We start from the raw sequence: 15,698 nt of genomic DNA on the forward strand, positions 1-15,698 counted from the left end.
CCTTGACAGGAGACGGGAATTGATAAAGCTGAGCTGTGCCCTGTGCTTACATCTGATAGATATTATCCTGCTATCACATCAGGCTCTACAAACAAAAAAACAACACTAAAGTAATAAAGTAAAAACATAAACACTTGCACTGAAGGGAATTTCCTTGTATGTGGATTTGCTCCCTGTGAAAGGGCTGAATACAGTCCCTCAAAGTGAAGTTAGCCAGTGGCTGAGTAGTCTGACAAATTGCCCAGTACTGTATGCTGTAGTGGGCGGAATCCAAACGTGAATGACACAATAACAGACCAAAGGATGAAGAGAGGTGGCCAAAAGTACATTATACATATAATTTTAGTAAAATCAAAGTGTCTTGGCTAATATCAGACCTAACGAGTCCTGAAATGTCTGTTAGATAAACTGCATGCTTAGAAGGCAACAGGCTTTTACCTGCCACATATTGCTTATGAAATCGTTTGTTTGATGGCATTATGATAACAAAAATAGGCAATAGAACCATTCACCCTGTTTACAAATAAAGATAAAACACAATTTTTCGAATTTGAATGGCTTCTCGTGACCAATTTTGTGTTTTTGGATTTAAAGAACATTCCCATGGAGCTAACTGTGCCTAGAGCATTGCTCAGCAATATAGAACACCAAGATTAACCTAACTGAAAATAACTGTTTCTTGCAGTGCTTTTGGAAGAAAATACCTTAGTCAGAAAATACTGATTTCAATTTAGTGTTTATAGACAAGCTAATATTAAAGCAGCCCTTTGACTTCAAAAGTAATTCATACACAAAAATGTTGTCACCTTTGTTCTTCCTCCCCATCGTGGAGTGCATTAAAGTAATGGCGTTGTCTGAATAAGTGAGTTTGCCTTTGTGTTAATTTGTACTCAAACAACATGTATTCGTTTTATATGATAATTTGCCTACTTTCACTTAAAATGTGATATTTAAAAAAACTTTTTTCTTCAGGGGGATAATGTATTAATAAATACATATAGTGGAGTACTGAAGATCTCGGATTTCGGGACTTCTAAGAGACTTGCCGGAATCAACCCATGCACTGAAACCTTCACAGGTATGTTCTTACAATACCCGAATGAACCTCTAAGTGACCTTTGCGTGCATAAAATACGCTTTTATAAATGCATATCTGCATATGATGTGTTCATGAATATATCAATTGTTCTTTTATTCATAGTGCGGTTGTCCACCTCGATCTCTGGGGCTAAACGAGGGGTTAATACACAGGAAAAAAATGAATGGCCTGACATTCAACCCTCAAAATATTTCACCTGTACACCCATCCAGGTTACACAAGCTGAATATGCAGTTTAGTTCTTTTTCTATGTTGTTAACAGGACAATGCAAACTGCTCCTGCTACCCTTAAAGGAAAACAAGCGCATTGTTAAATACTCCACTGCTTCCTATATTTTGTGTTAGTTTAGCTTTTTAGCTCCCCTTTGACATTGAGCAGGAGCAGGAACAGGAACAGGGTCATTTTGAAGGCAATCTCAGAAATGTGCTGTAGAGCTACCTGTGGTGATTTCTAAGGCACATGCATATGTACTGATTTGCCTGCTGTTCATCACCTACATGTCTCAGTCGACACTTCCCATTTTTCCTTCAACCAAGATAGACAAGAAGTGTACTGTGAACTCCTATTTCACAGTATCAAATTGTTGAGAATATTTTTGTTATAGCTTTTTGAGCAGGAGTATAATTAAACAGGGCATTACTTTTACCTCTGCACTAAGATTGCAGTTCAAATATTATAGGTGCTGCCAGGATCTCATCCCCTCTATCTCGTCATCTTAGTGTTTTCTTGCTGCCTTAGTTATTTCCATCAGGTAGTTTGTTCGCTGAGACTTTGGCGCTCTCTTAAGAGCTGGAGTCTGCACATTAGGGAACGTTTTTTAAGGTCCAATACCTTAAGAATCAGAAAATTACAATATGTCACCAAGTTGAGAAGTACACTGAAAATAACCGGCTACAAAGTGTATGAACAAATTCAGTTACTTGCAGGTCCTATATCCTCCCCTTAGCAACCTTCCGGATTTTCTTGGCTACAGGCAGGAAAGGTGTTAGAAATGGGATTCCTGGTTGGCTGAAGTTTGCGGCCAGGCAGGAACCACCACTCTAGTCAGGGCAAGCCTGATACACACTAAAAGATAATCTGTGCTCACCCTCTGGTTGCTTGACACAGAGCAGGCAAGCTAATCCAAAGAGGCAATGTGTAAAGTATTTGACGCATACACTGACACACAGACACTTAAAAATATAGAGACTATTTATCTGAGTAAAGCAGGACTAAAATGATAAAAATCAAATCATTAGAAGTCGAGATATGAATTTTAATGATCAAATGCAAAAACTGTGCTTAGAAGTCACTAGCAGTCAAAAGGTTACTTGAGGTTGCGAGTAACCGGTGCAAATCGAAGGTTTCGGCCAACCGCGATGGAAGTGAGGCCGCTTCCGGGACCTATGCAGGGCCCGCTGAAAAAGTACCTTGGATGGAGCAAAGTATTGACGCTGAGGGCAGGATGCGTCGACCTTTTGCAAACAATCGGGACACTGCATTGTCGTTGAGCTTCTCTAAGATGAAGGCAATGTGTCAAGACGCGCAGAGTGTCGTTGTCGGGCCTCTGTTGACTCATTGTGTTGGCTGGTATGTATTGTACCTTACTTCATGGATAAGGTATTTCCAAGCACTGTGTGGCCATTTTCAATGGATCCTCTTCTCCAGGGTCGTCTGTTGCTTCTGGTGGTGCTTTATATCACAGTTTTGTACTTCAAACAAGCTCTCTCATGTACACTCACCCATGCAATGGTAACCAGAAAATGCCCCCTCATTTATTTCTTCACCTTTGCATCTGGATTTCCACTGCTTCCGTGCAAGGGTGTCAGCTGCCCTTTGGATCCTAGAGTTAGGCTGGTAACTCCAGAGTTTTACTAACATCCGTGATCCTGACCTTGGCGCCTCTGCAAAATGTGGCTACCACACCTGCTGCAATGCCTCTGCACGTCAGATATGGATGACATTCCACCCTGCCTCTAGCAGCTCTTCAAGGTCGCTTCCCCTTGCAATATTTCAGAAGTCACCCAGGCCTTTCCTTCTTTTTGCGAAAGGAACATGTCAGTCGCCATCTTACTTTATAGAACGTACACTCTACGCCTGGTGTTAGCCATGACTTTTGGATTTTGCAAAATGTATATGTGTAATATAATTATAGTGTCTTTCAGCCCGCCTCTTTATTTATTGTTCTTTTATTGTATCATTCATATTTATGTCCCTCCCTGTACAGCCTGCAGGGGCATTTGCATCTGAGTAACGGCATGCTTCCCTTTAGCAAGGACTTTATCTACATACTTATTCATTCCCTTAAGGGCCCGGGACTACAACGTCAATTTGTGCTTTTTGAGACAAGCGTTTTTTTTTTTTTTGATTAAATAATTTTTTTCAGATTGATAAGGAGCGGGATCTTCTCGAACTATAAAATTTTCCAAAAAGCACGACAAAATAAAACCAGCCCTGACAAGACCAAAAGGCTGACAGGCAACACCCAACAAAGGATTGTTTTTTCTTTTTGATTGTCATGTTTCAGGAGCTCTTGCAGTAGCACAGGAGCTACAGACCCTTGAGTCTAGTCCACCAGGCTTCTTTACCACGCATCTTTGTAAATCAGCCGTTCCTATTACCTTTGTGTACCATGGCACTCTTTACCACAGCTTTATTAAATTGATAAACCTCTTAATGGATTTTCTTCAGTGGACGCAGAAATGATTTACCCTCTTCTTCTATTGATGTGTGAACCCTGTTTATGCTTGTAGTTCTTCTGGGAGAGCTTTCTCATCCAAATTGGTGTTGTTGTTTTATTAAATGTCTTTCAGAGTTTTTGACAAAGATCTGGTTTCCCCATGCAGTAAATTTCGTGAACCTATTTCGATTAGATTTTCTTTCAAGTTAGACTCCGCCTAATCGCATAAACTGGGTTTCCTTTTCCAGTGCGCTAACTTCTTACAGTAAATCTTGTGTTCACCCTTTTAATCCAAAGTGACTAGTTTTCGCGTGGGGAGTATATGCATACCATGAGTTAGGAACACATTATTATTTCAGTTGATGGCTAGATGAAAAGAGCCGAGTTTAAATGGTTTCTTGAAAAGTTTGGGGTTTATTTCATTGAAGGTAAAAATATAAAGTATAAAGCTGTATAAGAAAGGTATAATGTCAGCTGTGTTAATTTTCTTACAGAAGAAGCAAATGATTTATTACACACTGATCTACTGACTGTCATAGGGATATTGAGGGGTTTGACTGATTATTCATTCCCTGTTCTGTACATCCTATAGACAGCAAAGCACAGGCCTTTGTTTAGGAAGCCTGAGGGACTCCTTTACTTGGGAGGTGTTGCAATAAATATATGCTCACATTAAGATAAAAATATGGATCAACAGTGACATCCTCTGCCGGGAGATAGGGAACATCTTCTGACAGACATTGAGGGGCTAAGCCACTTATGGCTTGCTTTATTGCTTAACAAGCTGTAGTACCTGTAGCCAATCCTTCATTAAAATTAAGGTTCAGGAGCGGAGGAGCCACGCGCTGGCCCAAGATGGCCGCGAGAGTGCTTAGCTATGTCGACCCTTTTCCCACGCTCTAGTATCCTGCCTGAAATCCTGCAATTGTGCCCCACAGCTTTGTAGCAGAAAAGAAGCGACCCACGTCGCGGTGTTCCCGGGTCATCGGCGGCGTCCAGGGACTGAACTACGTCGTTGGAGGAAAGGCGGCCTCCCACTCACCCAGACTGGGGACTGAAGTATACGCTGAGCCTGAGGTGGAGGCGATAAACACCGGGGGCTGGAAACCAAAAGTCGCCGGTCCAGCCCTGAAACTGCCCAGTGGACGGCCAGCGGTGAAGCGGGGCTCTGGCGACCGGCGGCGGCTGGTGATTATCTGAGAGGCGCCCTATCGAAGTGCCTGAGACGTGGCTGGCCCGGGTCCGGCTGGGAGCCGACGCGAATGGCGCGCCCTGGCTGGGGAGCGGCAGAGGAATCGGATCGTAGCGCTCGGCCGAGAACTGCGGCCATTGTGAGCGGAGATGATTGTGAGCCCCTGTGAAGAGAGGAGAGGACTTTCTTGAGGCGGCCCTGGGGCTGCTCGGCCGGAGGAGGTGCGGGGCTCTGGCAATCGGCGGGGGCTGGTGGTCCCTGTCAGAAAGATTGGGGACGTGGCTGGCCTGGGCTCCGGCTGGTGGTTAGGCGTCATTCCCCAGATGTAGTTTTGCTGCAAGAGACACATCTTGTCAGTAATCGTTGCATGGCTTTACACAAGGGGGGATACAAGCTGGTTGCTCATTCTGGATTCACCACCGGATCTGGGGGACAGGTATCCTAGTGAAAAACTCTTTTCCCCTATCCATCCAGGCCACATGGGCTGACCATAGAGGCAGGTATATCGGCATATCGGGACTGTGGGAGGGAAGAACCGTCACTTTTATGTCTGTTTATGTTCCACCGGGCCTGCAAACTGACACTTTTCGGGTCCTGGGTGCAATTTTCCTTACTCTGCCCATGGGCTTATTGGTGATGGGCGGGTACTTTAATGCGGTGAAAGATGGTGAGATAGACACCCAGCCCGAACTTTGAGGCCGTCCCAGAGGTTGCTCCCCGATTTCTTAGAAATAACGGGGCTCATTGATGGTTGGAGACTGAGGAACCTAGCCGAAATACACCACACACATGTGGCTGCTGCTCACCACACCCTATCCAGAATAGATTATGTACTGGTACCGGCGGCTCGGGCAGCAACGGTCCAAGAAGCGCGGCACTTGGGTAGGGGAATCTCTGATCACTCACCAATTTGGCTCCAGGTAGAGATTGACCAACATGACGTAGGAAGAATAGCCCCTGTAAATGCTTGGCACCTAAGAGAACTCCCCACCAAGAAAGAAATAGTCACAAGCACAGAGAGGTACTTTCAAGAGAATGCATACTCCATTGAATCGGCTCTGACCCTGTGGGAGGCTTACAAGATGGTTATTCGAGGGGAGGCTTTATCATTAATCTTGGGGGAAAAAAGGAAAAATCGGGCAGAAGTAGACTAGTGGAAGCGGAGGTAACCAAGATGGAGGCTGAGGTATCCAGGGATGTGACCCCCGAGGGTACACACCGGTTGAGGCTCCTTCAGGATGAATACAGGAATTTAGCTAGAGGTAGGGCCAAATCACAACACGCGTGCACTCAGAGCAGGATAAACGAACATGGGGAGCGAGCAGGTAAACTGATAGCGTGGCTGGAGAAGGGAAAGTGGGCGTCAAGGCTAGTGTCGGTGTTACAGAAAGGTGACTCCGAAAAAATAACTTACCCGCAACTTATAGCGAACAAATTCTCTGAATACTACGGTGAAGTGTATACCTCCACGGAGGAATTCACTGAGGCAGAAAATGCAGCCATGATACACGATATTCGTAGGCCCGATTATCGGAGAACGATCAGAAATAACTAAACTCCCCTCTTACAAATGATGAAGTGGAGCAGGCCGTTAGGAGAGTGCATTCCATGAAGGCCTCCGGCCCAAACGGGATCCCTGTAGAACTGAATAAACTGAGTGTAAATAGGCTGGCTCCGTTTCTTTGTGCTATGTTTGTTGAGAGCAAAGAGGAGGGTCAGCTCCCCTACGATCAGCGGGTAGCCAATATCATCGTTATCCATAAAGCAGGGAAGCCCAAGATGCAATGCTCCTCCTACAGACCCATTTCGCTGCTGAATGCTGAGCCTAAAATTCTAGCGAAGCTCCTGGCGACAAGATCGGCCAAAGTCATTACCACCCTGATTCACCCAGATCAGTCTGTCTTTATGCTGCGTCGAAACACGGCCCTTAACCTGCGGGGGTTGCACGGGATATTGGCTGGTGCCCCACAGATACCGGAACCGGCGGTGCTGGTGTCCCTGGGTGCCACTATGGCCTTTGACAGGGTCGAGTGGCCCCACCTATTCGCAGTTTTGGGGAAGATGGGCTTCGGCCCTGAATTCATCAACTGGGTCCGTCTTTTGTACGCAGATCCCCTTACCAGAGTCGTGGTGAATAACCGGAAATCCGCTGACTTTCCTCTGGGCAGAGGCACGAGAGAGTGGTGTCCCCTGTCCCCACTTATATTTGCCCTGGCACTTTAGCTGCTGGCGGCGTGGGTCCGATGGGACCGGTTGATCAGAGGGCTGCGTTGGACACTGGAGTGGGAGGACAAAATTTCGCTTTACGACAATGACATCCTGTTATACCTCACCATTCCTAGGGAATCTCTGATCTGTTTCCTTGAAGTGCTTCCTATGTTTGGGAGATACTCTGGTTTCGCGATTAACTGGTCGAAGTCAGTGCTCTTTGTCCTCAGGGGAAATTCCCCAGTGCTCCCGAGTTCCTGCCCGATACAGATTGAGCCGGTGGGGTTCCAATACCTCAGAGTCTATGTGACATTGGACCCGAGGTTGCGATATGTAAATAACTTGGACCCCCCCCCAACTGGTCCGGCTTAGGAGGGATGTGGCGAGATGGAAGGCGTTATCGCTCTCTCTTTTGGGCAGGGTGGTGCTCTTCAAGATGATGGCCCTCCCCTGATTCTTGTATGCGCTTGAGAAGGCAATGGACCAGGTGCCATCGTCTTACTTTAGGGAAATCGAGGCCCTTCAAAGACAGCTTCTTTGGGAGGGCAAGCCGCGCATTACCTTCACCAAACGTTCTCTTCCCTGGTATGATGGTGGAATTGGCTTGCCAGATCTGCGGAAGTATTATTGGGCTTCCCAGCTAGCGGCAGTGAATCACACTATCTATGCACCTCCCGGAGACCCCAGGTATGCAATGGACCGCGGGCTGGTACCGGGGGCGACTTCACTAGGGCGCTATATGCCAGAGCCGGTCGATTTCCCCTCGTTGGACCGTCTGCTCATGCAGTGTCTGTGTGGCACGCAGCTAATCGACATTTTAAATGGGATGGAAAGCTGACACTCGCCACCCCACTATGGAACTCGGAGAAGCTGGGCAGCCTGTGGAAAACAAAGGGATTTGAAAAATGGGATCTCATTGGGATTTCGCAGATCAAGGATATATGGGGAAAGGATACAATCCTCACATTTGGTGCCCTCCAAGTAAAGTACCAACTACGAGAGAGTGAGCATTATTGCTACCTCCAAGTCTGGCATGCCTTGCTCACCTACATTCCCAGAGGCACTGCGCTCCCAGATGCCTCCCCCCTGGAAGATAGAGTGTTAGACGGTCATCTCCCGGAAAAAAACATTTCCTTAATATATAAAAAGCTTATCAATAACATGGAGGACCCGCTGGTACCTATTAGGGCACAATGGGGAGCAAACGGATTGGAATTTGATGATGAAGACTGGAGGGAGGCAGTCTCCTCTCCAAAGGTAGTGGCTATTCAGATGCGACTCCGGCAAGTCCAGTTAAAGATCCTACATAGGTCATATGTTACGGGGCCCCAGCTAGTGCACATGGGGCGGGCGGAGGGCGGAGAGTGTCGGAGGGGGTGCGGAGAGCTTGGAACCTTCATGCATATTCTCTGGCATTTTGCAGCGATACAGGATTATTGGAGTAAAAATCATGGTAAGATGTGAGAGGTGCTGGGGGTGGAGATGACAATAGAGGCCCGAAGGTGTGTTTTGAATGTCTGGGAGCCCACGGATCTGAGTATGAATTGGAGACAGTTTGTGACTCTGGCGTGTATGATTGCCAAGCGTAACATCGCCCAGTTGTGGGGTGCTAGCCAACTGCCCCACGTCGTGAAATGGACGGAAGACCTGGATTGGTGCATGTATAGGGAGAGATCAGTCTATGCTGCATGGGGCTGTCCAGCGAAGTGGGGGAAGGTTTGGGGAGCCTGGAATAGGTATCGTGGTGATTTGTGCTCCTCCAGTTGTTTGGCATGAAGCGGTAGCGCAGCAATCCCCGTGAATCCCAAATGTTATTCTGTATGTATTATCTTGTGGTACGGAAAAGTATATACGACAAATGTGAAGCAATGTATGTCACCTGATGTTTTCTTTTGTGGTTTTGTTAATTAAGAGATCAAAAATAAGGTTCAGCTGACAATTTTGGGGCTGTTAATTACTATAATCTGTTTCATAGCTGCCATTAGTGCAGTAGGTGCAATGGCACCAGGGCCCAGAGTTTTGAGGGGCCAATTGAACCCTGTAAATTACTGTATTTTACTAGCCCAACAGCAGATCAGTCAAAAGGGCCATTCTCCTTGCTTGGGCCAGGGCCCTTGGCATCCTTGCTACATTATTGGCCACAATTATGCAGGCTAGGGCACATAATGGGAATAATTAACAGCAGTTATTGCCCTGCAAATAATGGCCGTGCTTTAAATAGACTGGTACGCACCAGCAATGTTCCTTCTAATTTTTTTCCTCTGTGTGCGGCAGTGGAGGGTCTCTGTGTGCTGCAACCATGGCTATGTGCGCCAGGAGGCAAACCGTGCGTGTCTGCGGCACCAAATGGCACTCAAAACGTTTACTTTACAAAGTGAAAAGATGGTGCTTTTTCACACATACAGAGCCAAAATAACGGTCTTAAAGGCAGTTTGCAAATTTATTGTATTGCCTGTATTTTCATTGTTGTGTCTCTGACGGCTGTTGTCTGTCTTCCCCGCTGCCTGTACGTGCCCCTTTTTCTTCCCTCTGTTCCCCTCGCTGTCCCTGTGCTCTCTCTGCCTGGTCTTTGCTTCTCTACCCCTCGCTGCCCGTGTCTCCGCCCAGTTTTCCCTTCTGTTCCCCTCGCTGCCCCGTGCCTCTCTGCCCGTTCTGCCTTCTGTTCTTAGCTGCCCCTATATTTTTGTATTCTGTATTTTGCCACTGTGCCATTAGTTTTTTGTGCCCGTCTGCCCTCTGTGCCACTCTTTTTTGTGCCTTTCTGCCATCTGTCCCACTCGTTTTTGGGCCATTCTGCCCTCTGTCCCACTCTTTTTGTGCCTTTCTGCCATCTGTCCCACTCGTTTTTGTGCCCTTCTGCCCTCTGTTCCACTCGTTTTTGTGCCCTTCTGCCATCTGACCCACTCGTTTTTGTGCCCTTCTGCCCCTTGCCCCACTCGTTTTTGTGCTGCCCTCTGTCCCACTTGTTTTTGTACCTTTCTGTGATCTGTCCCACTCGTTTTTGTGCCCTTCTGCCCTCTGTCCCACTTGTTTTTGTGCCTTTCTGCCCTCAGTCCCACTCGTTTTTGTGCCCTTCTGCCCTCTGTCCCACTCATTTTTGTGCCCTTCTGCCCTCTGTCCCACTAGTTTTTGTGCCTTTCTGCCATCTGTCCCACTCGTTTTTGGGCCCTTCTGCCCTCTGTCCCACTCGTTTTTGGGCCCTTCTGCCCTCTGTCCCACTCGTTTTTGTGCCCTTCTGCCCTCTGTCCCACTCGTTTTTGTGCCCTTCTGCCCTCTGTCCCACTCGTTTTTGTTCCCTCCTGCGCTGTGTCCCACTCGTTTTTGTGCCCTCCTGCCCTCTGTTCCACTAGTTTTTGTGCCCTTCTGCCATCTTTCCCACTCGTTTTTGTGACCTTCTGCCCCACTCATTTTTGTGCCCTCCTGCCCTCTGTCCCATTCGTTTTTGTGCCCTCCTGCCCTCTGTCCCACTCGTTTTTGTGCCCTTCTGCCCTCTGTCCCACTCGTTTTTGTGCCCTTCTGCCCTCTGTCCCACTCGTTTTTTTCCTTGTTTTAAGCCCCTTTTGCCTTCTGCTCCACTCATTTAACCAGCCGCTGTGCCCTCTGCGGCCCCGCCCTGCCCTCCTGACTGCCCACTGTGGCCTTTTGTTTAAATATTGCTGTTAATCCGAGCCCCTTCATGGGCTCCGATTAACATCAATGCTTAAACAAAAAGCCATAGTCTGCCCCGCGCTTTAATAACAAAAGCGTAGAGACAGTTTCCAAACACAGCGTGTGCTAAAGTACGCACTGTGTTTGGAAAGTGTCTATGCTTTTGTTAGTAAAGCGCGGGATAGACTGTGGCTTTTTGTTTAAGTATTGATGTTAATCGGAGCCCGTGAAGGGGCTCCGATTAACAGCAATATTTAAACAAAAGGCCACAGTCTGCCATGCGCTCCCACATAGCCACCAGCCCCCCCCGCCTCCTTACCTAGACTAGTCCTGTTCCCACCGCTCGCTTCTTCAAAACGGCCGGCGGCGACTCTCTCGCGCGACGTCCTGTGCTCGTGCTTCTAGCGAGTCGGTGCGCGGGGATGTCAGTAGAGGTGCGCGCGCGCGCCCTAGAAGGAACGGTGCTCACCAGTACGGAGTACCCGCACTTCTAAATGGTCTCCCCTTAAAACCCGGAACTTCTCCTGTGTCAAGAGAGTTCTGTACTCCTAGTGGGAGGCTGGGGTAAAGCTCTGGGGTAGTACGTGCAGCGCTGGTGCTGCTAAATACACTGCTTTCAGATGGAGGGTGTCTGTGATGATCTCTGCCAATGGTGAGTGTATTCCAGTGCTAGCTAGGTTGCTGATGCAGCCTTACACTCTAACTGCCTGCATGACAGGAATAAGGAGTTGTGGCCTTACAGCTAGAGCTCAGAACTCTGGAACTGTTGTGCAGCCAGTTGGAGTGTAAGGCTGCAGCAATGAAATACATTCAAAATTGACTGTCAGAGCGCCTTAAACCCTTCGCCCAAGCTTAACTCATGTGTGTAGTACGTAATTGGTACTTTTTTTGCAATGTTATATAGTGCAAACTTGGCATTAAGGCACTTTACATGAGAAGCACAAGTTCTGCATGAAAACATACTTTTTTTGTTTTTATGGCATGGGGAGGTGTAATCCCAGAGTTTGCTCAAGATCCTGTGATTCTGAGAAAATCACTTAATCTTTGCGTGCCATAAAAACATACAAGTCCTTTTTTTATATAAAACTTCTGCTTCTCATGTGAAATGCTTTAATGCCCTCGGCCCTCGTTTGCGCTTTATACGACTGCTACAAATGCTATTTACACCTTCCATATATGAACCGAAAATGGCCAAAGGGCACTAGGGTGCTCTACATTGACGAAGAAAATGCTGCTATTATTAAATGTCGTTAACACAACCATGCCCCCAGAAAGGCCCCTACCAGGTCCTAAGACCCACCCCAATCAATTTGGTGAGTACTGGCACTTTTCTTTTTACATTTAAAACACTGGGTAAGGGCAGTAAATCTATTGACACTCGCCACCCATAAGAGGGAGCACTGTTTAGAGCAGGAGCTACCTGTCATAGGGAGCGCCACATTGCCACAGCGTCAATGTTTAGAAAAGTGACTCCTCTAACCCTGGGCACAGTCCCTCTCCATAGAAGCTGCTATGGTATACACAGGGCCACTTTTATTAAGAGGCAGCGGAGTGCCAAATTATGTGGCAGTGTTGAGTAGATTATGCAGCAAAGAAAGGCAAATAATGCAGCACTTTTTGTAACAGTATTACTTCATTATTTTGTCACTTTTACTCTTGTTAACTCAGTTTGAGCATTGGTTGCACCATATTAGTACAAGCATAACAGCCAAGCACAGCAATAAGCAGAAGAAAGGTGACCAGTCCAATTTTGCAAAGGGCCTGCCACAGTGCACCAACACTCGTCGCTGTGTTATTTGTAACTTAGAAACATTTTGTTTTATTAAAATCTGCACATTATGCATCAGATGATGGACCATGTGGCAAATGCGGCTAATGGATAACTATGCAGAAAGAACGAGGCCGCACAATCGCACAATTCCAGTGGCTCTGGGCATACATGACTGTCCTTGTTCCGCCCTTTGCTTCACTCAAAGAAACCCCCAATGAACCACAGAAAGGTAGAACAATAAATAAAAAGACTGCTATGCTTGCAGCCGGGCAGTAGAGTGGTTTTCCCAGTGACTGCCTATGTGGAGTCAGCTGCAGAATGATTCTTGAGGAGGCCAGTAACTTAGTTATAGCCAGCAGAAGAAGCATTCTGATTAGCTACGAATTTCCTAATGCTCTACTCCAGAACTTAATTTTGTTTTAATTAGGCCACGGCAGTCCAGAATTTTGGGCACCTCTGTCAACAAATGTTTTTAACAATCTTTATAATTCCCCACTACCGTACTCCTGGAAGACCTCCATCATTATGCCCATCTTTAACACCTTGGCTGCTAGGTGTTTTCCCCCCCTGTGCTGGAAATTGCTCTTAGTATGTATTCATGACGAGCTCAGCTCGTCATCAGCACAGCTCAACTGTGCATCATGACGAGCTGAGCTCGTCATCAGCATCGAAAGGGTTAAGAAGGGAGATCGCTCCAACACAGGGTGTTACAGGCCCATTTCCTTAATAGACACATCTGTTACCCATTTAGGGAGGGTGCTGTACAACAGGACAGAAGAGTGGTTAAAGGATATGTCTATTTTGTACCCCTGACAGTATGGGCTTAGAAATCAGGTGGGGACTGTTGAGCAATGTCTTAATTTGTCATTGCTTATTGGAAAATATACCATTGCTAAACATTCCCCTATATACTTGGCCTTCATGGGCCTGACCTCAGCATTTGACTGTGTAAATCACTCTAAACTGTGGGAAAACCTTCACTCTTATGGCATGGACAAAGCACTCATGCACTTTTGGCATATTTGCACAGACATATGAAGGTCGGAGTTGAAATCAGTACGGATGGAAAGGTGTCCAATGATAAAAGAATTTTACGGAGCTGAGACAAGGGTGTGTTTTGGCCCCTTTTTTTTCCATATTATGCATTAACAAACGTCACCCTTTTTTAGTCAGTGTTACTCCAGATGTACCCAGAATCAAAAGGCTGTTGCTCCCCTCTCTCCTTTACGCCGACGATGCCATGCTGATGGCACGAACACCTAAAACCCTGAGTCTGCTGGTGTATGTCTTTATAGATTTTATGTGTACCCTGGATCTACAAACAAATGTTGCCAAATCCTATATCGTAGCATATCAAGAGTAAGCAGTTAACAACCCTATCTGTAGGTATTAACAGTCTAAGATGCACCAGCTATTTTTCCTATTTAGGGGTCACCATTGCTGCTTCTGGATGCCTCACATCTCCCAAAGTAGGGCTAAGCTGACTAGGGCAGTTGGCTCATTATGTAATCTACCCCAGCTGCCAGGAGGGGGTGCTCTTAGCCCCTTGCTGCATATTTATGAAACTCCGTGCTCTCCTGTTGTAATATTTGGAGCTGGGATTTGGGATGCTTCCAAATGTGATGCTATTCAGATAGAAGAAAACCGGTAATATAGCAAGGTGGTGTTGGTCCCTATATCATCGTTAGAAATAGGAGTCTCTAGTTGGCAGAGGTAGGTACATTTGTCCAAATAGGGGCCATTCTCCTAGTCAGGGTAAGGAGGATGCACTCATAAAATAACCCCTGCTCACCCCCTCGGTGGCTTGGTAGGAGCAGACAGGCTTATCTCAGACGCAGTGTGTAAAGCATTTGTGAACACACAGTAATACAGTGAAAACACTACAAATGGACACCACGCCAGTTTAGAAAAAAATATAATCTTTATCTAAACCAAAACAAGACCAAACGAGAAAAATCCACAGTACAGTTATCAAGAGATACTCAATAGGTTATTCACAAAAATAAAGCTTGTAGCAACAAATAACTCCACTTGGCGTTATAACGACATTGTGACCAGTGGGAATCCCAAAGTACAGCGCTGACCGTGAGATGCGCAGCGCTGGGCCCGGAGTTGAGCAGACCCACAAAGAACAGTACCTTGGAATTGATGAAAGTAAAGACAGTTCACAGTGTCAGTGGCTGCTTCATAGGCGCTATGCGGCGTTGGCTCCTTACGACCCCAGGGAAGGTGAAGCCTCTGTTCCTTACTGCAGCTCAGGGGAGGCGAGACAACGGTTCCTTACTGCATCGGGGAGATGACCTCACAATGGCGCCAAAACCACTGTTCCTTATGATGACGCGATGTCGATGGACTCATGGAATAACCCACGTCAAGGATCTGCTCCTCGAGGATGAAGTCGGCTTCAGAGTCAATACGGTACAGCAGCAGGCCTCACGGCTTCGGTGCAGGTTGCGGCATTGCTCGCCGGCGTCAGTGTTGCAGTTTCCTTCTGTAGCAGCTGAAACAGCAGTTCAAGATGCAGAGAGACAGACGCAGGTGACAAAGCAAAACAGCAAAGTCCTTTTTCTCCTTTCCTCAGCAGCAAGTAACCACTGCAGGCCAGCCCCAGACAGCAAACAGCACAGGGGCAGTATTCCTCAGTTTTTCCGGCTCTTCTCCTTGGCAAAGGTTTCCTCTTGATTTCCCAGAAGTGATCTAAAAGTCTGGGGCCTGGGCCCCACTTTTTATACACACAAATCCTTTGTTCTCTGAAGGCATAGTGTCTGTAACCAGCCAAAACCAGTCCTGTCCTCACTGGTGCAGCTTTCTGGCAGGAGGTGGAGACAGCATTGTTGAAGGCAGACTAAGCCCAGGCAGGTGAAAGGAAATCTCCTCCCCCTACTCTAAATGCAACTCATCCCATTCAGCCCAGCCTTGACTCATCAGACTTCTGGAGCCACAGCCCTTCTCCAGCCCCTGTCATCCAAAAGCCAGACATGCAATACACAAACCTAGCAGAGGCATACTGGATGGTTAGGCAAGAAACTACCCATTTTCTAAAAGTGGTATTTTCAAATACAGAATGTAAAAATCACCCTCAATAAAATATGCACTTTAACATCCTGAGTTCAGGCATAC

At 46.8% G+C, this 15,698-nt stretch overlaps 1 protein-coding gene across 2 annotated transcripts in view; it reads left to right on the top strand.

Annotated features, from left to right (window-relative positions):
• MAP3K5 (mitogen-activated protein kinase kinase kinase 5) overlaps positions 1-15,698 on the top strand; it is a 1,016,304-nt gene that overhangs the window by 841,218 nt on the left and 159,388 nt on the right. For both annotated transcript variants that reach the window (XM_086927404.1, XM_086927403.1), the window contains exon 18: positions 973-1,078. In XM_086927404.1, the coding sequence (XP_086783530.1) occupies positions 973-1,078 (106 nt within the window). The remainder of the gene's footprint in view (positions 1-972; positions 1,079-15,698) is intronic.

The sequence above is a fragment of the Lissotriton vulgaris genome, chromosome 6 (assembly GCF_964263255.1).
Source record: "Lissotriton vulgaris chromosome 6, aLisVul1.2, whole genome shotgun sequence".
NCBI classification, from domain to species: Eukaryota; Metazoa; Chordata; class Amphibia; order Caudata; family Salamandridae; genus Lissotriton; species Lissotriton vulgaris.